General features: G+C 42.5%; 1 protein-coding gene across 4 annotated transcripts; it reads right to left on the reverse strand.

Annotated features, from left to right (window-relative positions):
- Positions 1-75: 75 nt before the first annotated feature.
- On the reverse strand, positions 76-27,994 carry LOC114546631 (uncharacterized). 4 transcript variants are annotated; one of them, XM_028565560.1, is made up of 23 exons: positions 27,776-27,994; positions 27,480-27,568; positions 27,200-27,326; positions 26,786-26,973; positions 26,576-26,647; positions 24,822-24,942; positions 24,019-24,155; positions 23,168-23,337; positions 22,194-22,389; positions 21,612-21,850; positions 21,205-21,290; positions 19,451-19,512; positions 18,983-19,221; positions 17,837-18,026; positions 17,644-17,685; positions 17,022-17,142; positions 16,163-16,304; positions 15,761-15,925; positions 14,913-15,033; positions 12,313-12,956; positions 10,981-11,050; positions 1,399-1,468; positions 76-541 (listed from the first exon to the last, which is right to left on the reverse strand). In XM_028565560.1, exons 2-23 carry the CDS (start codon positions 27,540-27,542, stop codon positions 213-215), a joined length of 3,594 nt encoding a protein of 1,197 aa, XP_028421361.1. In that variant the 5' UTR covers positions 27,543-27,568; positions 27,776-27,994; the 3' UTR covers positions 76-212. The 4 variants fall into 4 exon arrangements, with proteins under 4 accessions (XP_028421361.1, XP_028421360.1, XP_028421363.1 ...); XM_028565559.1 differs by having other exon boundaries at positions 10,933-11,050; XM_028565562.1 differs by lacking the exon at positions 27,480-27,568 and having other exon boundaries at positions 10,933-11,050.
- Positions 27,995-27,996: the final 2 nt, after the last annotated feature.

The following is a 27,996-nucleotide window of genomic DNA, read 5'->3' on the forward strand; positions in this document are numbered from 1 at the left end:
ATATTAGTATATATAATACTGGACCGATGTCAAAGATTGTTGTTCCCATCAGTCACTTAAACACAAAAACATAGGAACACAGGGTCCAGGTTGAAAAAAACGGTAGTTACCCATAAAAGTATTTTTTCGGAGTAATGAAGCTGCTGTGCGGACTTAACCTTCCTTGAACTTATTCCCTGGATTTCCCGCCCGGCACAACGTTGTGGCGGACATCAGAACTCCAGCAGCAGCGTCAGCGGCTCCACACTGTTCAGGACCAGGTCTTGTTTCTGGCCGTAGACTCCCTGCTCCACCTTCACGCCCGCCTTGCTGCACTTCTCTGAGGCGGACATGAGCTCCCTGCAGGCGGACACCAGGTTGGAGAGGAGTTGGGCGCCCCACCACGGCTCACACCCCCCTCTGTACCGTATCCTTCTCTTGGAACCCGGCTCCCCGAGCAGGGAGTCCTGTGGGATAAACAAAACGCTCCCGGGGAGGTTGAGAACGGAAACCGAGCGCCCGGTGTCTTTTCTGAAAAGTTGTGTGGTCATCAGACTGCTGGCTGTTGATTAGACCAAAAAAAACAAACCAGACTGCATTAATATGTATATTTCACTGTTTGGAAAGAAGTTCAGCCTCCCATTAAGATAAGATTAACCTATGAGGAATTAAACAAGAGGTCTGAAATGTCATGCTAAATGGATTTTTTTTGATAGTGAAATCAGTGTTACAGAGGAAAGATGCTGCTATCTATTAAATTATCAGGCTACATCTACACTACTTTTTAAACAGAGTTTTGAGACAAAAATGTTCTCCGTCCACACAAGGGTTTTAGCTCTCGTAGCAGAACTAATCTGCGTCCATTTTAAACACGTCTGACAACACATATCACATTAACTCACACTGGGCATGTACGTGCTGATGTAAACAGGAAGCAGATTGTCGGACGTTACTCTGCAATAAAAAATCGTAGATTTAGAAGTTTAAAACTAAAAAATACTTTGGAGAAAGAACAACGGTGGGGCAGGGATGTATTAGCTTGGACCAATGACGAGGTGGAACTGTTACTTAAAGGTCTGTAAGCCTACGTAACCAATAAGACTGCAGCATCCTTTCCAAAGGTCTCCGTTTACCCGTCCAGATACAAAGCAACCCCAGAGTTTTTTAAACCAAAACGGATGGGAACGCGAGGCGTAAACATAGTAATAGATATACAAACGTAGTAGTGGAGATGTAGCCTCCATCAACTAATTGTTTGATTAAAATGTGCAAAACACATTCATTTTACTTTACTAAAATACATATAGATATCAGTTTAAATGCATGCATTTATCTGGGAATAAGATTATCACTTAGGATAACTAGTTGACTGAGGAATATTATAATATTTGGTAACAGTGACACGTGCAGACATCTCACCCATCTCATGAGTGACATCCTCTGTGGCTCCATGGAAGAAGCACACATACACAACCATTCCCTCCTGGATCTGAGGACAGACAGAAGAGACGTTTGTAGGTTTACTGGAAAGACACTGGGGCTACATGTAATATAGTATAGTAGTGTAGGAGCCATACATCGGGTTTGATTCGTATTATGAGCTTTCCTCCTTTTTTGCGCTATTGTGTATGTGCATGCGCTTAGTGGCGTCGCTGACTACTGTGGGTGTCACCGGGGTGTGCTAACTGTATTAGTGTGTGTGTGTTCACTTGTGCGGGTTTGACCAGGTGTTGGGATGTTGGCTGCATGGTGCGCACGTGGAGAAACTTTCTGTTGATCCTCACCGTTGGTATCTGCTATTACTGCACTGTCTGAGGTATCTTTGCACGGCTTATGAAATGCATCAATACAAGTAAGTGCTGTTTCTTGCTAAGTCTGTGAAATGGATCAATAAAGACATTCCATCAAGTGCAATGGTTCAGCGTGACGCGTCTTCAGTGTAAAACCACATGTCTTAGCCTGCTGCGGCGTTTGGATTAGTTTTTAAGTTTTATACGCCGCAATATTTTGTCAACAGAAAGGGCTCATTTGGCTTTGTTGAAGCGCGGAAACATTTTGTTGGGATAACACTAGATGTTTGAAATCGCTTACAAAGTTATATAGTGCATTGTTTGTTAATGATGGATTGTATTCCCCGTTAGGCTCAGCGGTACTTTCGCATAAGGTGATTGTAATGTTTGTTTGTTTTGGGATTTTTTTTAGTGTTTTGGTTCGTGCGTCAAGCGGGTGAAGCATTGTGCTTGGGAGTGCCGCCGTAGTTCTGGTTCTAAGACGGTTAGTCTGGTTCGAGACTATCGGTATTAAGGTACATAAATACCCACCGCTAGCATGCACAGAAGACTAAGGTTGAGTTTAGCTTAGCCTCGGTGGAAGTTAGGGGGAATCAAAGACAATGCATTGTACTTCTTTCATGTGGAAACGCAAGTTGTAAAAAGGACGCTGTGTTTATTGTCATAAGCAGATATTTTTGTGATCGTTGGATTATTTTGTAAATGAAAAATGGAGCGGAATGATATCAGGTCAATTGAAAAAAGACAAATAACACTTACACCCAAGGCTCTTGAATATAAATTGGAGAAGCTCCAAGAAGAACGGCAAGTAAAAATAAGATAAATTAAAGGTGCAATAAGAGAAATTAAAGACTTAATGCAAACTGCTGAAAATGATGAAAAAATACGGTCATGTCTTGTAAATATATCGAGCTTGTTTAAGGAAGCAAGTCATCTTTATGGTCTTGTGGTTTCTATGCTTCCACTCGAAGAACAAGAAAAACAAAACGCTTGGTTTGGCAGTGTTGAAGAACATAAAATTGCCTTTGTGGAGGAGACAAATAAATGGCTGCTGGAGTCGCCAGACACATCAGAAAAAGGCATTGTCGCACCAGGTTTTGGATCGGTTTCCAATGATGAGGCGTGCATATTTAAAATTGTGGAAAATGCAGTAGAAGACGACATTAGACCATGTGATAGTGCTTTTAATGTGTCTGTGAGGTCAAAGAAACGCAGCACAGTGGTGAGTAAATCTATGTCCACTACATTATCAGCTAGAATAAAGGCTGAGGCGGAGACTGCTGCTCTTATGGCTCGGCAAAGGCTGCTGAGTCAGAAGCACGCCCTAGAGGAGCAGCAGGAACTGTTGAGAAAAAAGGGTGAGGAGCTGGAACTGGACATGGAGTTGGCAGCAGCTATGGCTAAAGTGAGTGTGTTCAAGGCTTCAGAAGGATCTCGTATGTCTAAAGTCTCTGTGAGATCAGATGGGATGAACTCCTATTTGGAAAGAGGGAAAAGAACACGGTTAAATTAGTTCAACACTCAACCATCGGCTGTAGAGGCTGGAGGGGAAGCTTTGCTTTCAGGTTATGCTACTGTGAGGTCCGAGACACGCAACAAAATTGATCGGCCTGCTGCTGTGGTCCGGGCCGGTCCGTCCACTTTGATTACTCTGCCCGCTGCTGTGACAGGGGTTGGTATGCCCACTCTGTCAGAATGTGCTTTTCATCCAGCAGTTACTTACCTTCAGCCAGAAGCTGCACCTGTAACAGTGGATAATTCTGATCAGCGCTTTCTCACTGTTTTGGAAAGGCAAAATCAAATTACATCGTTATTGGTTGGACAACAGTCACTTTTTCTCTTACCTAAGATAGACCTACAAGTTTTTGACGGAAATCCACTTACAGTATCAAACCTTCATAAGAGGATTTGAACACAACATTGAAGGAAGAACACAAAGTCAGAAGGACTGTTTGTATTACCTCGAACAGTATACGAGAGGTCAGCCCAGGGATTTAATCCGAAGCTGTCAACATCTGCCTCCATTACTTGGATAGACTAAGGCAAAGTCATTACTTCAGGAGCATTTTGGCGATCCATTCAAAGTAGCCTCTGCCTACATGGATGAGGTTCTTTTATGGCCGATGGTTAAAGCTGAAGATAACAATGCTTTAAGGGCCTACAGTTTATTGTTGCAGGAATGTTGTAACGCTATGGGAGCTGCCATAAGTAACCTGAACGTGTCTACAAATATGCAAACCATCGTGAAAAAGCTACCCTATAAGCTGCGGGATCATTGGAGTGAAGTGTGGCCTGCGATATTCAGGAGAAGTTTCGTCGAAGAGCTACATTTTCGGACATTGTGGAGTTTGTTGAGAGGCAAGTCAAGATAGCAGGTGATCCTCTTTTTGGAAATATACAAGATACACCTGTGACAGGAAGCAAGGAATTAACAATGGTTAAGTCACGTTCTCAAACGAGTTTAAAGGCTAGAGGCAGTAGTTTTGCCACTACTGTAACACCTGCTGAGAAGAAAGTGGAGACTGGGAATAAAATGGTGAAGAACTCAACAATAATGGTTTGTTTGTTTTGTGGGGCTGGACATTCGTTAGATGTTTGCCTTCTTTTGGATAAAAGGACACAAGACGAAAAATTGTCTTTTTTGAAGGAGAACCGTATGTGCTTTGGATGTAGGTGCGTTGGGCACATGAGCAAAGATTGCAGAAAACGTTTAATATGTAGAGTATGCAATTACAGGCACCCTACAGTATTGAATTTCTACCCCAAAGCAAAACAAAAGGGTTCGACTCAGGCCAATGGTGGCTTGGAATTGGCCAGAGAAGGCGCTGTGGTGTCTGTTCAGTCCAGTGGCTTGACTGGGGCCGGTAAGCAGGACTGTACGCTCTCTATTTTGCCTGTTCAGGTGAAATCCAAAAGGGGACAAGAGATCTTGGTCACGTATGTGTTTCTGGATCCGGGAAGTACCGCTTCATTTTGTACAGAGCGACTCATGAACCGGCTCAATCTTATGGGAAAGAAGCTGGGGATCCTCCCTAGAACTATGGGACAAGAGAAAGTGGTGGACAGTTATAAGTTGTCAGACTTGGAAGTCGCCGGGTTGGATTCAGATAGCTTTTGTGACCTGCCTGAGGTTTTTACTCAAAGGAGCATGCCTGTTCATAGAGGTAACATTCCACGCTCAAAAGACCTCCAAAGATGGCCGCATCTGAGACATATACAAATACCAGAGATCGATGCTGATGTGGATCTTTTGATCAGCACTAATGTTCCTCAAGCTCTCGAGCCGTGGGAGGTGATTTGTGCAGTTAACGGGGGACCTTATGCAATTAAGACCATTTTGGGTTGGACTGTGAATGGCCCACTCCGAGGAGATTGTCGGATCAATGATCAGTGTTTGCAGCCTGACATCACAGTCAATCAGATCTCAGTGGCGAAGCTTGATGAGCTCTGGGAGAAACAGCTGAAGGTGGATTTCCCTGAAACTCTGCAAAATGAACAACTTGGTCTGTCAAGGGAGGACAAGAGCTTCATTGAGTCAGTCTCAGAGTCTGCTAAGCTCATTGATGGTCATTACAGTATTGGTTTGCCGGTAAGGCAAAGACACCTCAAAATGCCAAACAATAAGATAGTTGTGGAAGAGCGTGCATTGAGTCTCAAAAGGCGTTTGAATAAAGATCTATCTTTTTGCTCCGATTACATCGCTTTCATGTCCGGGATGTTGACTAATGGCTACGCTGAGAGAGTTCGTACTGAGCAGCTTACCCGTTGTGATGGAAGAGTGTGGTATATACCCCATCATGGGGTGTACCATCCTAAAAAGAAAAAACTGCGGGTAGTCTTTGATTGTGGGGTCACGTTTCAGGGGACATCTTTGAACTCACAGCAAGGACCAGATCTAACAAATTTGTTAGTGGGAGTCCTCACGAGATTCCGCAAAGAACCTGTGGTGCTCATGGCAGATATTGAGGCCATGTTTCATCAGGTCAGGGTGCCGGTTGAAGACTCTGACTTGTTGAGATTCTTGTGGTGGCCTGATGGAGATTGCGGTCAGGAGCTAATGGAGTACAGAATGAGGGTGCATCTGTTCGGTGATACTTCCTCCCCTAGTTGTGCCTGTTTTGCCCTGAGGAAGTGTGCTGAAGACAATGGAAAGTGCTTCAGTCCTATGGCAATTAACACTGTCCTGCACCATTTTTATGTCGATGATTGTTTGGTGTCTATTGGCTCTGAAGATGAAGCAGTATCTTTATGTCGAGAGCTTAGTGCCTTGTGTGCCAAGGGTGGTTTTAAACTCACGAAATGGATTAGTAACCGACGCACTGTCCTCGCTACTATCCCTCAGGAGGAGCGGGCCAAAGAGGTGAAAGATCTGGATTTGGATACAGATGCTTTGCCTGTAGAGCGTGCTTTGGGTGTACAGTGGTGTGTTCAATCTGACTCATTCAAGTTTAAAATCACACTAAAACCCCACCCACTCACAAGAAGAGGAATCTTGTCCGTGACTAGTTCGATTTATGACCCTCTTGGTTTTTTGGCACCTGTTGTTTTGTCCGCCAAGAAAATCCTCCAAGACCTTTGCAGGAGACGTCTGGGATGGGACGATCCTTTGCCCTCTTCGGTTGCTGGAGAATGGATGGCTTGGCTGGAAGACCTTCATAACCTTGAAAATTGGAAGGTCAGTAGGTGCTTAAAACCTGTGGATTATGGTCGTCTTGTTTCTGCTCAACTCCACCGCTTTGCAGACGCAAGTGAGGAAGGGTTTGGGACTGTGACTTACCTGTTGCTCCATGACAATAGTGGGCGAACTCACAGTGCATTTGTAATGGGAAAGGCTCGAGTAGCTCCTCTAAAATTTGTCACCATTCCCCGTATAGAGCTGACTGCCGCAGTGGTGGCTAGCAGGATGGACAAATTGTGGAGGAAGGAGCTGCAAATGGATCTCCAAGAGTCAGTCTTTTGGAAAGACAGCACTTCTGTTTTGAAATACATAAAAAAACGAGACATCTAGATTTAAAATCTTCATAGAAAACAGAGTGTCTGAAATATTGAAAATGTCTAATGGATCCCAGTGGAGGTACGTGAATACGTCAGCCAACCCTGCGGATCTAGCCTCCAGAGGTGTTAAAGTTCAACGCTGTTCAAATTGAGCATGTCAGTCCAGTGGAGAAGCTCATTGATTACTTTCCCTCCTGGTTCTGTCTTAAAAGGGCCGTTGGTTGGCTTCTCAAGTTTAAGAGCTTGCTTTTATCCCGGGTGCGACATCGCAAGCTGCTGAGAGAAACCCTTTCTGGATTGGACCTTTGTGCTGAGCAGCTGGAGAAAGAGCTACAGGTCCAGATGGCAGGTGTTAAGGCGCAAGTGCCAAAGGATGTTCTTTCCATGGAGGATATGGTTGCGGCGGAATTAGATATTATCCGTTTTTTTCAAAAAATGAGGTTTCCGGAAGAACTGGCCAACTTGAAGAAAAGAGTGTGTAAGGAGGACGAGTTACCTCTATAAGCTTAACCCGATCCTGTATGATGATCTCATTTGGGTTGGAGGACGGCTTAGTAGAGCAGCTATGCCAGTTGAAGCAAAGCATCCAGTTATACTAGCTAAAGATGAACATGTTTCTAATCTTATTCTCTGTCATGTACACCAAGAAACAGGCCATGGTGGACGAAACCATATGCTTTCTCATTTGCGTCAGAAATATTGGATTCCTGGTGCTTGTGCCGCTATTATGAAGGTTTTGTCTAAGTGTGTCATCTGTCGTAGACTGTCTGCTTCACCTGGACATCAGAAAATGGCTGACCTTCCTTGCAACAGAATAACTCCTGATGAGCCTCCTTTCAGTCGAGTTGGTTTGGACTGTTTTGGACCGTTTGAGGTTAAACGTGGAAGAGCTGTGGTCAAGAGGTATGGGCTCATTTTTACATGCTTGGCGATGCGAGCCATACACCTTGAAGTTCTTTCATCCCTGGACACAGACTCCTTCATCAATGGTTTTAGAAGGTTTGTGGCGAGACGTGGTCAAGTCCTGGAAATCCGTTCGGATAATGGTACTAACTTTGTGGGTGCTGAACGTGAATTGAGGGAGGCCATTGAGAAACTGAACCACAACCTCATAAATGATGTGCTGTTACAAAAGAGTGTGAAGTGGGTTTTCAATCCCCCAGCAGCATCACACCATGGAGGGGTTTGGGAAAGATTGATTCGGTCAGTCCGTAAAGTGCTAAATTCTATTTTGAAGACTCAGGGCCTGATTTACTAACACTGGCGCAGTTTGCGCTGCGTCTGTTTATGCGAGTTCGGTAATAGCGCACGCTATGCTTCTACATTTTGCGTAGTATTTATCAACCCTGACACCCATCAGGCAATCAGCGTCTTTCTCTTCCCACTATACCGTAAATTGCGCTGTAGCAAAGCAGTACTTGTGCTATGATATGGCTGAGTGCAGACTGCGATATTCCCACTGCTGATGCTATGACTGTTTGAAATGATCCTGCTGCCAATATTTGTAATGTAGCGAGGAGTTTAACAACTGCTGGAATGGAATGTGAACGCTGAGTGGGTGATTCAATGTCATCTTTGATTTCTTCCAGTAACTCTAATATTGCATGGCTGCTTGATCTGTAACGCTAAATGATGTTGTGTTCACTGACAAAGTGTGATTCTTGTGTTAAAAATAGTTAAAAATAGTTACAGTCTACTGTGCTCCGCTCTATCCAGCCCACTTGTGGTTAGGGTTGGGTACCAAAACTCGGTGCCAATAGGGAACCGGTGCCGACGTAAACGGTAGTAACGAGACCGAATAACAAAGAAAGTTTCGGTGCCTCATTTCGGTGCTCGACTTTACCCTACACCTCACAGCATGTAACATTAGCCTACCTTTAGCTAGCAGCTTGATTAATCACGGTTAAAATGCTGACAGCTAACGTTAAACAGTGTAAAGTGTGAATGTATTTCACTGTGGAGGACTTCTACAGCGGGATGTAACAGTCTGCTCTGCAGCGCAGCAGCTGCCGTTGTCGCAATTCATTGATATACAGTAGGTTTATATGGTCGGAATTAAACAACACAGACGGTGCGTTCACTTGCAGCTGCCGTTGTCGGAATTAAACAACACAGACGGTGCGTTCAATTGCAGCTGCCATTGTCGGAATTAAACAACACAGATTCACTTAAAACAGGTAGCCTCGTGGTGCATTCACAGTAATTGTAAAATACCCTTTTCCCATCTGGGGTTCAACAGCAATTTACTGGTGAAATAAGTTATTGTTATAGTTATTAAATTATTATTAAATCTTTAATTTTGACCATGGCCTTAGCAATAAACAAGTCACTTACTGTTGTTTACTACACTTTTTATTACACATTTTTTTTCTTCTTTTTTTTTTACTTTATTGAAAAGTACCGGTTCAGGCACCGTTTAGGCACCGGCACCGTTTTAAAAGTATCGATTTAGCACCGGAATCGAAAAAAAACCAAACGATACCCAACCCTACTTGTGGTGCAGCTATATTAAAGTTCCAGTAGGTAAGTCTTAAAAACTAACTTTCTGTCACATTTGCTGAAACTGACCCTATGTTCCAGTAGAACTACATGAATTATGTAATATAAAAAAAATCCAGCTCCTCTGGCACCACCTACAGCCTGTACTGCGATTGGCAAAATTCCACCGCTCTCGGTTGATTTTCTCCAATCAGGATAACGTTTGCACAGTGGTCAGTCTGATATGATGCTGAAATGCTAGTTAGCATCGTTTTACTGTTGGTGAGTAAAGTTAACATTGTATTATTGTTTAGTTATTGAAAATGTTGTCTGACATGCCGGCAGTTCTGTCATACTCCCTTGTGTGGGAGGGGCTTAGGAGACGGTTTGGGCTGCAGCAGAAAGGGGGGAGGGACTGAGAAGTTGTCGATGTTCAAATTTGTTGGCAAAGTCCTGGATCTTCACAATCCTACCTACAGCAGCTTTAAGGCAAAAATGAGAAAGCTTCATGTGATGGTTAATGAAGCATTCAGAATCTTTCTCAAACTGCCAAGATTGACAAGTGTGAGTCATATGTTTGTGACTAGTAATGTTCCCACCTTTCATGCTGTGTTGAGAAATGTTATGTACAAATGTATGTGTTGCTTAAAGGAACACGCCGACTTATTGGGAATTTAGCTTATTCACCGTAACCCCCAGAGTTAGACAAGTCGATACATACACTTCTCATCTCCTTGCGTGCTGTAACGCTGTACACAGAACATGCAGGTGAATGGTTCCAGTAATCCTACTGCTCCGAATTGTGACAAAAGTGACAAAATAACGCCTACATGTTCCTATTTACATGTTGTGACTATATTCATTCTGCTACTTGGGCGGAGTGATTTGCTTTGCAGCAAGCCTGTCTCACTTCGCCCAAGTAGCAGAATGAATATAGTTCCCAGTTTGTTTACAGTTAGAAGACGGCTGTGTCTCATGTTACGTTGTTTTTTGTACACGCTGTGATTCTATAAATCACAACATGTAAATAGGAACATGTTGGAGTTATTTTGTCACTTATTCGGAGCAGTAGGATTACTGGAACCATTCACCTGCCTGTTCTGTGATGGGCTGATGCCGCTGGAACTGTCAGACAGCCTTACAGCACGCACAGAGATGAGAAGGGTATGTATGGACTTGTTTAACTCTGGGGGTTACGGTGACTAAGCTAAATTCCCAATAAGTCGGCGTGTTCCTTTAAGCAACACATACATTTGTACATAACATTTCTCAACACAGCATGAAAGGTGGGAACATTACTAGTCACAAACATATGACTCACACTTGTCAATCTTGGCAGTTTGAGAAAGATTCTGAATGCTTCATTAACCATCACATGAAGCTTTCTCATTTTTGCCTTAAAGCTGCTGTAGGTAAGATTGTGAAGATCCAGGACTTTGCCAACAAATTTGAACATCGACAACTTCTCAGTCCCCCTCCCCCCACACCAACGTCTCCAATTCATTTCCAGCCAGGGGTCTTAGTTTCATGTTCCATTCATTTATCAAAGTCAGAGGATAACCAAAGTTATTACAATTTATCCTCTGAAGTCCATGAATGTTTGCACCAGATTTCATGGATATCCATCCTGTGGTTGTTGAAATATTTGGGTCAATAGACAGACACGATGAACAAAAAAGAATGAACAGACCTCCACCCACTGAGCGTCGGCCCCGTCCAGCTCTGGTTTGATCCTAACCTTGGCCTTAATGCACTGCTGGATGACCGTCCGGGCCTGAAGCCTGCCGGGCCTCCGAACGGGAGCAGGGCTGCTCAGACACACACACACACACACACACACACACACACACACACACACACACACACACGCTGTCATTACACACGCCGTCATACGTAAGATGATTCAGACACACACACACACACACACACACACACACACACACACACACACACACACACACACACACACACACACACACACACACACACACACACACACACACACACACACACACACAGCTGTCATTACACACGCCGTCATACACAAGACGGTTTAGACACACACACACACAGCTGTCATTACACACGCCGTCATACGTAAGACGGCTCAGACAGACACACACACACACACACACACACACACACACACACACACACACACACAAACAGCTGCCATTACACACGCCGGCATACACAAGACGGCTCAGACACACACACACACACGTAAGAGTCATCAAAATTAGGAAGGGAACATCATAAAAATACGCCAATATATCATCCTTCATGCGATACGAGAATCGATATGCTGGCACCAAATGTTGATATTTGAATGAATAAAATAAGGCGCTCTGAATAGATTTCAGTCGTTGCTTCATGGCTCCTCGAGGTGGCGCTCCACACATGAATGAGGAAAACTTGGACAGAAGTTCACTAGCCGAAGAGGAAGAGGTTTTCAACACTGCCTTTTTTAGTTATTGTGATCGATCATTACAGGATTGTCTACAGGGTTTCCGCGGGGTCTTAAAAAGTCTAACATTTTAAAATCTAAATTTTAAGCCTTAAAAAGTCTTAAATTGGCTGAAGTATTGTGTTCTAGGTCTTAAATCATTTTAAACAGGTCTTAATTTTCCTACGTCCATGCAACGCTACCTCTAATGCTGTTTTTTTATTTTTTATTTTCTGGTGTTGTAGTTCTTTCTATCGCTAGTCCAAATATCATTTTGCTGTATTATGACTACGAATGAGACCAACATGCATCTTATATTGCAGCCAATCAGCTTTGGTGTGATTGGTGCGAGTCTCTTTCAGATTGTACCACAGACATAAAACGGATTTTATTCTTCAGCTATGGGGAAGTTTAGTGATACTAAAAACTGAATTTAGGCTTAAAGGTCTTACATTTCATTCATAATGGTCTTTAAAAACTCTTACATTTGACTTGGTGAAACCTGCAGAAACTCTGATCTAGCAATATATTGATTAACGCAGGATTGCTGTAAGGTGATATTATTTGTATCGTGAGGTACCCTGTGAAAAGTTATTTTTCTGAGTAAGTAGTACTTGTACGTACCCGTCTACTCCAGAAAGTGGTTTGGCTGCCTGTGGCGGGGCAGAGCCAGCGATGGTGAAGACGGGCCAGGGTTTGGTGCTTGGGGCCACCACAGGCTCCAGGCCACAGCTGGAGCTCCTCTTGGCCGAAGACGCTGCCTCCAGGTCTCTCTTCCTCTTCCTCGGGTGCTGAACGTGGCCCTGGGGTTGGGACTGGCTCTTCAGTCCCCTGCTTTGATTCGGAGGCTGACTTTGCTTGCTTGTGTCTTGTGGAAGTTTGGGTGTTTCTGGATCCTTGGATGGAGGATGTGACTCTGGGAGAGGTGTGGCTAGGTCCTGGACTTTGACATAGTGATGCGTTCTGGCGCTGCCCCGAGGGCCACATGTTCCCTTCTGGTCCTGAGACTGTGTCTGCTCCTCTGGCTGAACCTGGACGCTGCCTTGGCTGGCAGGCTGAGTGTCAGAGCTGTTTGTCTCCTTCTGGACTTCAGACTGTGGAAGGGCCCCTGTCCTGATGGACCAGATTCTGGTCACAAAGGGGAGGTTGGGAGTCCTCGGCTGGAGGATTACTGGAGTTCTGGGCTGGAAGTTGATGGGAGTTCTTACATGAAGTAGGATGGGGATTCGGGGCCGAAGGCTGATAGGAGTTACAGGTGAAGGGATCTCCTAGAATTTAGATGAGAAACAGAAAGCTACTGAGAGGTTTTCAATTTGTTGATAGTGGGTTTTGTTTTCATAACAATGTGTGAAGTGATCAGCATCTGTATTCTACCTCTTTCACACCACTGACCAGGGTCGTCTGATCAGAAGCCAGTCAACACGGGTATATCCCTGGTCATGACAATAGAAATCATCTGGGTCAACCCGGGAGCAATGCATAACAATGACCTTAAGTGCTAGAAATGGGCGGGGCTTTACAATTCATATATAAACTAGTCAGTAAACTAACTTGTCACACAATCCAGTCCAGCTATATACTACAAGAACTAATATGTTTTGTAGCTACATGAATTTGTCATTGTACAGTAGAGAGAGAGAGAGAGAGAGAGAGAAAGAGAGAGAGAAATGAAGCTTATTTTGTGTTTGTTTCGCAGTGATTACGTCCTAAAGCACAAATAAATAACCATCAAACAGATGGACTTATCAGATGATTCTGTGCAGAGCAATTTCTCCTCCTCTGCATATTTATTGCAGAGGAGGAGAAGGAAGTAGGTTACTCTAGTGGTGATTTTTGGAGGGGAGAACATTTCCCCACTGTTATTTCCAACTTATCACGTAATTCGTCCCGCCCTGGCAACACAGTCAACTTTGGTATAACCCTGATTGAGCCATTGGTGTGAAAGGGGTATGGACCTTTTTCACAGCAGACATGTTGACTTGTCATAGTAGGAAAAACACAGCTGAGATTGATAACCTTAACAATGGCTCAGTTCCATCAAGTGTCCCAGTAAGATATTTCAGTGAGTCAGCATGCACAATACCAGGACCTCTCCTAAGTGGAATGCAGCCATCAGTAATGGTTTAATACCAGGACCTCTCCTAAGTGGAATACAGCCATCAGTAATGGTTTAATACCAGGACCTCTCCTAAGTGGAATGCAGCCATCAGTAATGGTTTAATACCAGGACCTCTCCTAAGTGGAATGCAGCCATCAGTAATGGTTTAATACCAGGGTCTCTCCTAAGTGGAATGCAGCCATCAGTAATGGTTTAATACCAGGACCTCTCCTAAGTGGAATACAGCCATCAGTAATGGTTTAATACCAGGACCTCTCCTAAGTGGAATGCAGCCATCAGTAATGGTTTAATACCAGGACCTCTCCTAAGTGGAATGCAGCCATCAGTAATGGTTTAATACCAGGGTCTCTCCTAAGTGGAATGCAGCCATCAGTAATGGTTTAATACCAGGGTCTCTATTAGTGGAATGTCACACATCCGACAGATATTAGAGAGACATTATGTCCACCGACAGCCTACAGAAAATAAATTCAGCTTTATGTTACATTACGTTAAAGGTTGTCCACGGAAGATTACTGTAGCAATTCATTTCATTAAACACAACAAAATGCCGTGACTTTCCAAAACCTTCTACTGATTTCATGACTTTTCCTGGTTTTCCATGGCGGTGGGAACAACGCTTGTATCTTTTTCTATTTTTGTAGCCCATCACAGTGAGATAAGCATTGGGCCTGTACTTTGTGCAATTGCCTGTTTGTTAATATGTTTGCAAAGGTTTGTCTTTTTCTCCATTGTTTTCTTTTTTTATTGATAAGTGTGGCTGTTCTCTAGGTTCCAAAAAGCCATAAAAATAGCGACTGAAACGTTGGTTGGCTTTTACTGTGAAGGAGCCAAAAAAGCCAGGAAACGCAGCGTATATGACTGCGATAGTTCATCAAAAATGCATCTACAGACCAAGACAACGGTCACCGTGCAGCTGCTGGAGGTTGGGATTATAGTTTCTTTGGCTGAACTGAAGTTGATCTTCGGTTGTATTTCTGCCAGTAGCTGCTTGAGCGCTTGAGTTTGCTGTAGTACCACAGCTGTTGCCAAAGCAACCAGGACTGCAATCTTAAGGATTACAACTTCATTGACTAGATCAATAGGCTGAAGCTGAGAAACCTACCACTCTGTCCTCTGAATTGGTCGCTGGCCGCCTCTCTTCATCACCGACACTCCCACCACATACATCACCATCACCATCATCACCATCATCATCATCGCTGTAATCATCAGCATCCGGCCCACTGTCAGGATGCAGATGGAAACAGAATAAAAGAGAGCACACAAACAAATTCAAATTACATTAACTGTAATATAGTCTAGCATTGTCAGACCTTCCTCCACAGCGCTGCGGAGGAGGGTCTGACTAGTCCACACAGCATTCCGGGATGGGAGAAAAACGTGCTCTGGTTTATTGGCATTTCTTAAACCAATCACAATCGTCTTGGGCGGTGCTAAGCGTCGGACGGAGCCACGGTGCCTCTGCTAAATAGTCTCAGGAAGGAACTTGTTTTGGTGGAACATGTGTACGTTCAAAAGTAGTTTTAGTTGTTCAACAGAAAACTCAGATTGGACAGATAGTCTAGCTAGCTGTCTTGATTTACCCTGCAGAAATCTGAGGAGCAGTTAACCATAGTCCTCACAAATCCACCGGAGGTTAGAACGCCAACACAGAGAAAGAGGAAGGGGACGGACATTGGGCCGAAAATGAGGGACATCTGGTAGAATTTTCGGCGGCACCGGAGCAATCCTGGAGATGAAACCTCATCGACATAGACTAATTGTAATAATACAGCTGGTGTTATGCCTATTTTAACTGCTACACCGTATTGCGTTACTGCTGCTGACTCTGTTAATATTGCTTCAATTCAATTACTTCTACTTCTATTACTCCTAGTTTATATATGAGAGGAAATATTTCAGTCCTTGATGAAGCAAAGGGTTTTTACAGGCACACAGAAACCTACACACCTGTCTACATCCTCCGGTATGTGTGGAGATCTGGGCGCCTGCAGGTGTGACTCCGATCCTCCCGGTGCTGTTTGGATGTGTGCTTTCTTCTTCTTATTGCTGCTGCACTGCGAGCAGCTGTTGATCCACTGCACCACATCAGGTCTCATGGTTTTCCAGAAGTACCTGATCATGATATGAGGAGCAGGTTATTACCACAGCATGATATTACAGTAAATATCTGCACCTCTGCTATTGGTTGATTTTTGGTTCAAGGTGATGTATAGTGATCTAACTGAAGTGATGATGTGTTGGGTCGGGGGTTCGGGGAGGTTTTACCCTTCTGCGTTTTTGCAGGCTCAATAAAATGTCATCTAATCTCAACAAAGATGGTTTATTAGTGAAAAAGAAGATCCGGCTCACCTTTCGTTGAGCAGTCTGAGACACTTGTTGACGTCGAGGTGGTTCAGCTCGTTGTGATAGTCCAGCAGGGCGGCTTCAATGCGCCGCCTGCACCTCAGAACCAAGCGCACCCGGTCTCCGCTCACTGCATGGAGCACGCCATCTGAGAGAACAAGTTGTCACGTTAACATGGTAACTCATGGAACTAACACACATTTCTATTCTATCCACAGCGCTACAGAGGAAGGTCTGGCTAGTCCACACAACATTTAGGGAGGAAAACGTGCTCTTGTTTATCGGCATTTCTTTGAACCAATCACAATCATCTTGGGCGGTGCTAAGCGCCGGACGGCGCCACGGTGCCTCTGCTAAATAGCCTCGGAAAAGGAACTTGTTTTGGAATGTGTACGTTCAAAAGTAGTTTTAGTCGTGCATCAGAAAACTCAGATTGGACAGCTAGCCGTCTCGTGCGACAGGCTCTCTGCCCTGCTGGCTCAGGGGTCCTGAGCCAGGGCAGCAGCCCCCCCCCAACACACCTCTGCCGTCTGGGCTTTTGTGTCCTTCTCTTTGTTTTCACAAATCCAATCCCCACAGTACTGACTTTACAGATTCCTCCCACCAATTTCTTTTGACTATTTAGTTGTAAATAAATTACTTTTTCATGCAGTCATTGGATGTTGTGAAATTTATGTCACATATAGCAAAAGGAAAGAAATATCAGAAATGCTAAACTTTTAGCTGCAGAGTCAGTCAAGTATTTTTGACCTCTAACATCACCAAAGAAAGGCTTCCTGTTTTGTATACCCTTATATATGTATACCTACACTGGTACAAAAGAGCCACTGCCCTGTTCTAGTAACTGATTCTGGTTTGTACGAACCTTTGATGGTAAACTTCTTGCAGAACCTCCTGAAGGTGTTCTTCTCTACGTAGCTCAGTCCAGGAGGATAGGTGCGTTTGCTCAGGTAGAGCTCCACGGCATCGTACTTGGCAAAATAGGCCTGCTTACACAGAAACAGATCATTACATTTCGTACTAGACAGTAAGTTGATAAGCTTGTTCTGTCAAACCCTCAATAATCAGCCAGCAATAACCAGCTGGAACTAGGGCTGGGTATCGTTAAAAAATGGTCGATACCCGACTGATACCAATACCGTGACTTTGATACTGGTTCGATACCAATTTTATAAAACAAAAAAGAAATGACATGACACATTACAGCCCAAATCTTTTTATTTATCTTCCAGCTCCTACTACGTGAGCCCCGTCTCTGTGTGTAACGTAGAGTTTCTCCTGTGTGCTTCTACGACGTGTAACGCTAGACAGCCAATCACAGACATCATTAGATCTTGGTAGAAGCATGCTGCATGCTGATTGGCTAACTGATGCTGATGAGATTTGCTCCTTAGGTACTGACATTGAGTACTGAATGATACTTTAGAGGCAATTCAGTCAGTGCCTAAAAAGTATTGAATTGGGTACCCAGCTTAGCTAGAACATACCTCCTCCCCGGCAGCCGGGTGGCTCGGACCTCTGGACGGAGTCTGTGGAGGAACGACACAACTCAAGCTTCTGCTTTTTAAACTGTACCAACTCCGCAAACGTTTGTTTACAGTATTTTCACTACTGCCACTGTCATTTTATTGATTCATCATTTAAGGATCGGATGTAAAATCAGTCCCTTGGGAGCCTCACCCCTGAGTCGCCGTGGACCAAGAGTGTGGGCACAGCGTCTGGATGCACCGTGACCTTCTTGCCGCTGCGGTCAAAGCAGTCCTCAGTGAAGTGGATGGAACAAACAGACGACCAGAGGCGGGGATGCCAGTGGGGACGACCCACAGCCTTTAACCACTGAGCCAGCACGGCCACATTGTGAAGAGGAAACCTGGAGGGAAGGAGGGAGGAATAGATGTTAAAAGAAGTATACAGTGTTTGAAGAGCGTTTCAATGGAAAAGAGTCAACAGCTACCAAAATGGATTCTAAACTAACAAGTGCAAGTTGGAGGAAGTGTGGAGAGGAGGCTGCGAGCCATACACATACATTTTGGACATGCCCTCTCTTGGACTACTTTTGGAGGGGGATTTTTGACCTCCTTGATAAAATAATGGGTGGGCACCTGCCCAGGGACCCACTGCTAGCCATCCTCAGAGTCTTCCCAGATGTGGTGAAAAGCCAGAAAAAGAAATGCCCGCTGCATATACTTTGTACTTCTTGGCGCAGCAAAAAAGAAAAAACCAGTAACACTTAGTTGGCTTAAAAAAGAACCATGGGAATCAATACAATGGAAAAAAATGACTTTCATGCTGACAAAATGCTGAATTTATGGATCAATGTTTACCTTGGCTGGATGCGGGCAGGGAGGCATGGGGTCAGGAGCTTTTGGGCATTTTTTGCAGCACATGTTTTCTATGTAACTTTATGTGATGCGGGGTTGCTGTGGCTGTTAACGTCAATGATACGGCTTTCATATTGCTACTTTGGTGTGTGTTGTTTCTTTGTTTTGTTTTGTCTAAAAGGATAAAACTGATGGACGTGTGGGGATATATGTTCTACAAGGTTATGAGTAAAAGTTTTTGTTAAAGTAATGTTGTATGTAACATGCAACTCACTGTAAGGAGATGGACCGGAGAATAAAAGACAACTGGATTTTGTATTTTAACAACTACAATGTATGCTTATGTATAAAACTTTTCAATAAACATAAAGTTGGAAAAAAACTTTTCAATAAACATAAAGTTGGAAAAAAACTTTTCAATAAACATAAAGTTGGAAAAAAACTATATAGAAGTATACAGACAAAGATGATTCAGCTGTCGAACCACAGTCTCATGTGTTAATACTTATGGAAGGTGAGGCCCAGGCCTCTCTCCACTGGCCCGCAGCAGTTGGTGCAGGTGTAGACGCTGCAGCGAAGCCACTTCCTCTTGGTTCTGTTGACGCAGGTGGGGCAGCTGGAGATCCAGCGGGCCAGGTCTCGGGTCATGCTGGCCCAGTAGAAGTGCTTTGCGATCTCACGCTGGCAGATTCCCTGGCCGTAGTGACCCTGGTTGTCATGGAACTGCAGCAGGATCGAGTTTACCTGCCAATCAGAAGGCAGCACGGTTGGTTCACTTGTCACGGGACAAAGGGTTTTCCTGTGCTGTGTGATGGGTTTTTTTATTTACTTTTTTGAGATCAAGACAGGAAAGTTTTTGCATTTTCTACAAAGTTCCTGCTCTTATGCTGCAGTTTTTCAAAGCAGCGACCAACAAACTTTAAGATATAGCTGCACAACATTTCATAATACACTGTAAGTAAATCATGTAAACCTCCTCTCTGCTGCGCGGCACTCTGACAGGAGGAGACACTCGTGTATACATCAGCACTCCATCTGAAACAAAGGAGACATGGTTCTAAAGGCATCTCATCTTAAAGGTCCCATGACATGGTGCTCTTTGGATGCTTTTATATAGACCTTAGTGGTCCTCTAATACTGTATCTGAAGTCTCTTTTATATAGACCTTAGTGGTCCCCTAATACTGTATCTGAAGTCTCTTTTATATAGACCTTAGTGGTCCCCTAATACGGTATCTGAAGTCTCTTTTATATAGACCTTAGTGGTCCCCTAATACTGTATCTGAAGTCTCTTTTATATAGGCCTTAGTGGTCCCCTAATACTGTATCTGAAGTCTCTTTTATATAGGCCTTAGTGGTCCCCTAATACTGTATCTGAAGTCTCTTTTATATAGGCCTTAGTGGTCCCCTAATACTGTATCTGAAGTCTCTTTTATATAGACCTTAGTGGTCCCCTAATACTGTATCTGAAGTCTCTTTTATATAGACCTTAGTGGTCCCCTAATACTGTATCTGAAGTCTCTTTTATATAGACCTTAGTGGTCCCCTAATACTGTATCTGAAGTCTCTTTTATATAGGCCTTAGTGGTCCCCTAATACTGTATCTGAAGTCTCTTTTATATAGACCTTAGTGGTCCCCTAATACTGTATCTGAAGTCTCTTTTATACAGGCCTTAGTGGTCCCCTAATACTGTATCTGAAGTCTCTTTTATATAGACCTTAGTGGTCCCCTAATACTGTATCTGAAGTCTCTTTTATATAGACCTTAGTGGTCCCCTAATACTGTATCTGAAGTCTCTTTTATATAGACCTTAGTGGTCCCCTAATACTGTATCTGAAGTCTCTTTTATATAGACCTTAGTGGTCCCCTAATACTGTATCTGAAGTCTCTTTTATATAGACCTTAGTGGTCCCCTAATACTGTATCTGAAGTCTCTTTTATATAGACCTTAGTGGTCCCCTAATACTGTATCTGAAGTCTCTTTCCCAAAATTCAAGACAAAACTCTTAAAGTGACATTTTCATGCCATGGGACGTTTAAAGGCATACTATGTCACTTTTCCTCTTCAGTCCCCCTACAGGTTGACTACTGCTCGCGCGGCTGTAGTTCCAATGAGACAACCTGTAGGGGGCCCGAAGAGGGAAAAATTACATAGTAGGCCTATATACTATATTAGAATCAGAATACTTTATTAATCCCGTCAGGGAAATTGTTTAGTTGCAGTTGCACACAGTCAAATTCAAGGTAACATAAGAGTAAAAAAAGAGCGAGTCAATAAGTGTATAAAGTAACATAAAGTAACATAGCTCCAGTAAAAAATGAAAACGTAAAGTAGAAGTAAAGTGAGATAAGGTTAAAAGTAAGATTAGGATAAAAAGATTGTTTCTAAAACAATGGATTGTACACATTCTATTGTAGTGCAGTGTGAACATAAATGAAGTACAGTATGAACACAAATAAGTACAGTGTGAATATAGGTGGCAGCAGTGATATTGCACATGTAACTAATCAATTATTGCACCGAGTAATTATTGTACATAACTGTCCAAGAATATTGACATGGGAAGTAGTATACGTGCTGTGAGTCCAGTTTTGACACCAAGCGTGTAAAGGAAGAGTTAAATAGTTTGTAATCTCTATTGTGGGTGTCTGAGTCTCGGACACCCACAATTATCTCATTTAAGGATTAAAGGAGTGATGCTGTGTTTTGTTACTCTTTCCACTCACCTATTAGACTGAAGCGCTTGCTCATCCTTCTTAAAGCGCCTCTGCTTTTCTTGCTGTGCATCGGTAACACTCTGTGGCTCAGATACCTGCAGGATCAAACATAAAAACATTTCAACACCCGCTAAATCCAAAACTATTTTTTGCTTCCTGATACCGATTCCGATACCTGAACTTGCGTATTGGTCGTTACAGAGTACTCATATGATACCAGCGTGTCATATATTATATTTTAACAGCTATATACTACAATCCCTGTATGGATGTGATATGATTTTTTTATATTTGTTGTACGGCGTGGCTCAGGTTAAACAGTTGCCGTGGAACTTTATTTTATTATCCAGTTTGACAGTCAGTCGTAACGGAAAAAGAACAGAAATAAACTACTTTGAAGTGGACAGGAGATCTACCTGGCGATCTGGTTGTAAGCCTTGAAGCTGGGCTCGATGACGGTCTTCCTCCTGTTGTCCTCCGTACCAGTGTGGACGTCCCTGGAGTCTGGATCCGGAGCGGGGAGGCAGTACCTGTGCTCCTGCAGCTCGGCGGGGGTTTCACAGTGATCCAGGGCCGGCTCAGGGGGCTCTGTGGTGGAGAGCAGGTCTTCCAGAGGGCTGGAATGAAGGAATTCTTCATCTGAGGGGACAGGAACCTGAAAACCAAGAAGCAGGATAACAATGGAGGCTAGAAATCTTTCTGTTCCATTTAAAGATATCACATGTTTAGATGTTTGCACCTCTGAAATCTTTTAAATCTCATTTTGTCTTTATAATAAGGCACATTAATAGCCAGACAGAGCTCAACAAAAACAAGGTCTTTCATATTTTTTGTAGGGGACAAATGTAACTCTTCTACATATTAGGGGGGACATATCCCCTGAATCCCCGCCCACCCTCCAAATCTAAGCCTATGGTCACACATGTATTTTTACGGGACGCAGTGCAGAGAGCGTCTGTTTGTGCCTTCTACTGTATGTGCGGTCTGCCTTGTGTCACCTGGTCCTCCGGAGCTGTAGCAGGGATGGCGGTGGGTATGGCGTCTGGTGTCAGAGTTAGCTGACCCTCCTCGCTCAGCGTGAAGCAGGACGGCTCAAAGTGTCTGGAGCAGAGGCAGGAGGTTGTGCGAAGCGAGCCTTCGTCCCTCTGAGCCACCGTCAGCCACCTTCGCCGGCGCTCTGCCGCCTTGGGAAACCTGCACGACAGAGTTCTGTTTTCAAAGCTGCACACAAGGAAAGCCTGCCTGTAGAGCAACACACATTTTCATCTTAGGTCCTATTTTATTCTCATTAGATATACTGTACATCATTTGGGTTGTATTTTTAGATAAATACATTTCCTTTTCATTGTCACGCAGACGTCTGCACAATAATCAATCTGGTGCTTTTATCTACCAACTATTGACGTAAAAAATGGTCTTTTTGTGTCTGTTGACGTGCATGTTGTTACGTATGTTTTTATCCATGCTTATCTGGGATTTTAGTTTGCACACTGAGCTAGAGATAAGATGTGCACCCCTCATGTGCATGTGTATGGCCTTAAATGACAATAAAGTATAGTATATCTCATCTGCATATTGACAACATGACTATTTGAAGGTTCTTTGCGCAATATGCAAATTGCATTTTTTATACCTTAATTCATTATTTTCATGCTTTACTTATTGTTATTCATTGAAATGGATTTTAATTAGCCTCTTCAATTTTTTATTTTCCAGGAAACCATATTTCTGTGAAGCACTTTGGGTGGCATATTTTTAGGTACGCTCAAAAAATAAGCTATGATTTAGCATTAGCGTTGCTAACTGTAGGCTAACTTCACAACTTAGCCTTATCAGAGCAGAGTCAACAGAACAGAAATAGAAAACTGAAAGTAAACTCTTTGATTCTGGTAATAATCAGACCTGACTTGGAAGAATAAGCCTCTGTTCCTTTTTTAGCTTATCACACAGCTTTGTAAATGTGTTGTCTGACCTGTGGAAGCTGAGCTCAGGGTTAACGTAGCTGGAGGCATCGCAGCCGTAGGCCAGGCAGAAGCGGACGGGCGGGTTGGGCGCTTCGCCAGGACTTCGGCTCTGACAAAGAGCACAGGCTCTGATCCAGGTCTTCACCGCCTCCGTCACTCCCACCCAGTAATACATCATCTGGATGGACAGACCAGGAACACTTCAATCTTCTCATTTGCTATTTGATCGCGTCATCTTAACTGTTCTGTTGTGTTGATAAAACTATTTTATTTGATATTTTATTTAGTTTATTTAAAAAAAAAAAAATTAAATAAGAACAAGTTCTGTACATTTCCGTACAGGCAAGAAAACCAAAAAAAAAAAATCCTTGGCAAACTTATCTTTCAAAATGATAGAAAATGACTCAAATAAGAATTTCTATGTCCAAAAAGGAGTAAGAAGAATTTTTTTCCCCATTTTTCTATTTTTGTACTTTAGTTAATTAAATACAAAAGAATATAATTATTTACCTATTTATATATGTATATACATACTGTACATACATGCCTATATACATTCTTACATGCACATGCATACACACCTGCTTATATAGATACATACATACAGTACATACATACAGTACATACAAACTGTACATACAGTGCACACACACACACACACACACACACACACACACACACACACACACACACACACACACACACACACTTCCCCCTACCAGTGTACATGTTTTATCTGCCAGTTAAATCAAACCGACTACTAACATATCCAAACTAGACATATGAGCCATACAGTCAGTACACAATACAATCACTTCAAGTCCTTCTCGTGACCACTGAAAATGTCACCTAAACTCACCATTATCTCCTTTACTGTCCGCACACGACCAGCGTGGTTGTTGTTGTCATGGTAACGGACCAGGATCTCCCTCACCTCCTCGTCGCTTCTGACAACGCGGAGGAGGCGGCCTCGGTACGTACGCCACAGACAGTCATCTGGAGGATGCCGAGAGTACGGTTTAAACCTACGCCCTTGCTTGAGTCACTTTCCACCACTGTCCACCGCACATAATGACCTGTAAACCGTTCCATACTGTTTTAATGCCACCCAATGGGAGACCCGCTCACATTTTAACAGGCCACACGGAGGCAGAGCATGCCAATGAACCAAATATTATAGACATTTTTTCACATTTAAATCTATTAATTACAGGGAAATTGGAAGTATTTTGTGGGAGTTGGTGCTGTAAATATATGTATGTAATATATGTATATGGGGTTGTGTGTGTGTGTGTGTGTGTGTGTGTGTGTGTGTGTGTGGGGGGCAGAGGGCACCGTCATGTAAAGTGCAGGGGACATGTCCCCAGCGTACTCTGTGTCCACTATGCCCTTGCAGACAGCAATGCTTTGTATATGTTACATTGCTACTGCAACTACATAGTTTGTTATTCATCCGGTTTCTTAGATATCTGTCTCTGAGATTTTCGGCTTCCACTTCAATATCATAAAGGTTTATTTGTGATGCTCAAAGTGTGGACAATTGAGGGAAACTGGACTTCATTGAGGATTACGGCTTTAACTGCTCTGCACTGAGAGAAAACAATGTTCGCTAATCTGTAAGACACATCTTTGTGCACACCTGCAAGTGTAGCTCTGAAATACCTTTATAGACAAAGTGTTTGCTGGCTCTGGTTACTTTCTTTGAGCTCTTTGGTGAGTCTACAGGATGCACTCCTCCCCGCAATAACAGCTCCACCTTATCCAGTAAGTCAAAAGAAGGCATCTGTGAGGGAAAGGGCAAAGATATAGAGAGGTGATGCTTTAACTCTTTCACTCATATGACAATCACAAAATACATCCTAATCAGTCAATCTAAAGCTTCAAACATGAATCAATTTAGTGATTATCCGTCTATTAAAAAAAATATTATAATAATTATTATTATATTATATAAAATAATTTTGGTATTGAATTAATTGTTTAATATTTATTATATTACTTATTATATTATATACTATTGAGCTCCTATAATGCGATGAGCATGCCATTGATGACAGCTTGAACAAATTATGAATTAATGGTTTGTTACTTATTAAATAGGAATGCTAAACTTGTCTTAGTTGCTGCTAATAAGCACACAATTCAACATTGGCTGACTTTTCACACTTTTTATAGAACGCATTTGGGTTTTGGACCATTTTGTCATTTATTTTTGTATTTTAAGACTGAGCATTAGTAACGTGGTGGACACATTATTGTTAACAATGTATAAACAAATCATCCATTGATTAATTGGAAATTAGTAACAGCTAGCTAGATTAATTAATAATGAAAACGATATTCCCTGTTATAAAGTATCTAACGTTATCCCTTTAAGAGAACACATGCAGACAGAATATCACCATGACTCTGATACCACAAAAACATACATGTTATTTTCAAACAACCCATTTATCACGAAAATAGCTAAAATTTCCCTACTGAAAACAGTTTCCCCACCTTAGAACATATTTTGTCCAGTAAACACAAATTCTCGTTACACCGTCGTCATCTTTCAACAAAAACTCAACTTTCAGCGCGTTATTTTTTTCGACTCAACTGTTCCCATAAACGAGTTCAATTATGTCACTGCATCTAAATGTACATATATTCTCTAAAGTATTACATTTTAGGTAAAACTTGTGGCTAAAGGTGGCGTTTGGTGGTTCGCAAATTTAAGCTAGCTCTAACAACCTTGTACGTTCCGGTATTGGAAGTTTCAAAATAAAGGTTTAAATTTAGCTTGTAACTTTTGGGCGTGAATATCTTAATCTTAATATATTTTAAAATATATCAATGCATTTAAATTAACTACTATATAAAACAATGTGTTTGTTGTTTATTGTAAACCTGTGACATGTTATTCCTAATAACTGAAACTATTTATTTTTTATAATTTTACTTACTTTATAATATTCTTTTTTTAATGTCTCTATTCATCTCTTTTTATGTATGTTATTGCACAGCTGCAACAGCCGCTTCTGGGAATCAATAAAGGCGTATCTTATCTTCACTTAAGCATTTTTAAAGTTGTTGTCATCCTACACACACCAACAAATAAAACAATAAATATTTTAAACATCAATTCCAATACTTTTAACATCTTTAAAATGTCCATATCTGAAAGTTTTTAACAGTAGGTTACATTTTTGGTTTTATAAACATAAATGTATTACAACAATGCTGTTATTTAATTAATTAATTTATTGTCTACCATGATTTTTTTAAACTGACCAGATTCAGATTTCAGATACTGTAATTCTATGATAAATATAAATATATGTTTAACTATGATAGTCTTATCTAACAACTACTTATATGTCATACAGACAGCTCAAAACTATTGCGAATAGGTTTTATGTTTTATAAAATCTTACCTTTATTGGGTGGAGGATGGGTGCCATCGTTTTTATGGGGTCATTTACCTGACAGACCTGACAGCACCTGACCTATATCAGAAGCCAATTTACAAAAACATGTAACGGAGGGTAGCTATGTGGTTTGGCATTTACATTACGGCTAACCCTGATTCTTTAAGATAAGTGAGAAATTGGTACAGATGTTCTTAGCTTTTTACCCATTCTTACCCAGTTCTCCACATCTTGTATTAGACTTTGCCAATAGTAGCTTGCAATCACACGGTTCCGGGTGCTCCTGACCCCATTGTGGTTACTCTGGTCGTGGCACTCGGTGAGCACAGATTTCTTCTCCTGCTCTGACATCACCACCATGCGAAGGTACTTCTGAGCTGGGCCAGTGTAAAACAGCCTACCATCTGGTAGGACAGGATCATTGGGTGGGGGTGCACAGGCACACAAATGTCAACTCCATTCTTACAACAGCAGGCAACCCCAGGCAATCCACATCATTTATTCTTTTTTTAATTAGTATATTTATCTACTTTTTAAAGTCTGTACACAGTCATGGAGTTAACCAGTCTTAATTTCACTGCTGTTGTGCATAACAAATCAATAAATCTTGTACGTGGACAACAAAATTACCCTTTAGGATGAAAGTACAGGCAGAACGGGTGATCTTCCATTTCACTGATTTTTCCCAACTAGACAGCATTTGCCTGGTCTCCAAATACAACTTCAAGTTGTGAAAGAATTGAAATTCTGCCATAGTCTGTGGTGATAAACAAGGGACATTCACATGTCAGTCTGTGTAACTGCAGTGTAACAAATAATTAAACTCCACAACTGTCTCTCTCTCACACACACACACACACACACACACACACACACACACACACACACACACACACAATATCAATTTTACGTGTGTGAAGGCACTGCTGTTGCTGATAGTCTCCTCCTGAGTGTCCTCCTCAGACTGATCCATTGACAGCTCAGACAGCAGAAAGTGATCTTGAGTTGTTGACAACATTTAAGGACCCAATTACTATCAAGACTAGCTTGTTACTGGGGAGAAAACACACTGTAGCAAGCACACATCGTAACAGTACCCAACCCAATAACATTGCCATTTGCTTGACATGTCAAATTGACAATGACAGTTTTATATTATTTTATATTTGTATCTGGGGGAAGAAACGAGGATCACAAACAACTCACAAGTCGTCCTTTGCGATCAGCTCCAACACCTGCTCCAAGCGAGGGTCCCAAACACACATAGTAGGCTATAGTTTCCTCACTAAGTAACGGTCATTGTCACGACTCACATCGGGTAGTAGCATTGACTGTCTTACGGTAGTGACCCGTTCTCTTAATACATCCACCAACGGTAGTGACACCATGCTGACTGAATGCTGTTTTTGGGGTCTCTTTAAACACAG

Source organism: Perca flavescens, chromosome 20 (genome assembly GCF_004354835.1).
Source record: "Perca flavescens isolate YP-PL-M2 chromosome 20, PFLA_1.0, whole genome shotgun sequence".
Taxonomy (NCBI): domain Eukaryota; kingdom Metazoa; phylum Chordata; class Actinopteri; order Perciformes; family Percidae; genus Perca; species Perca flavescens.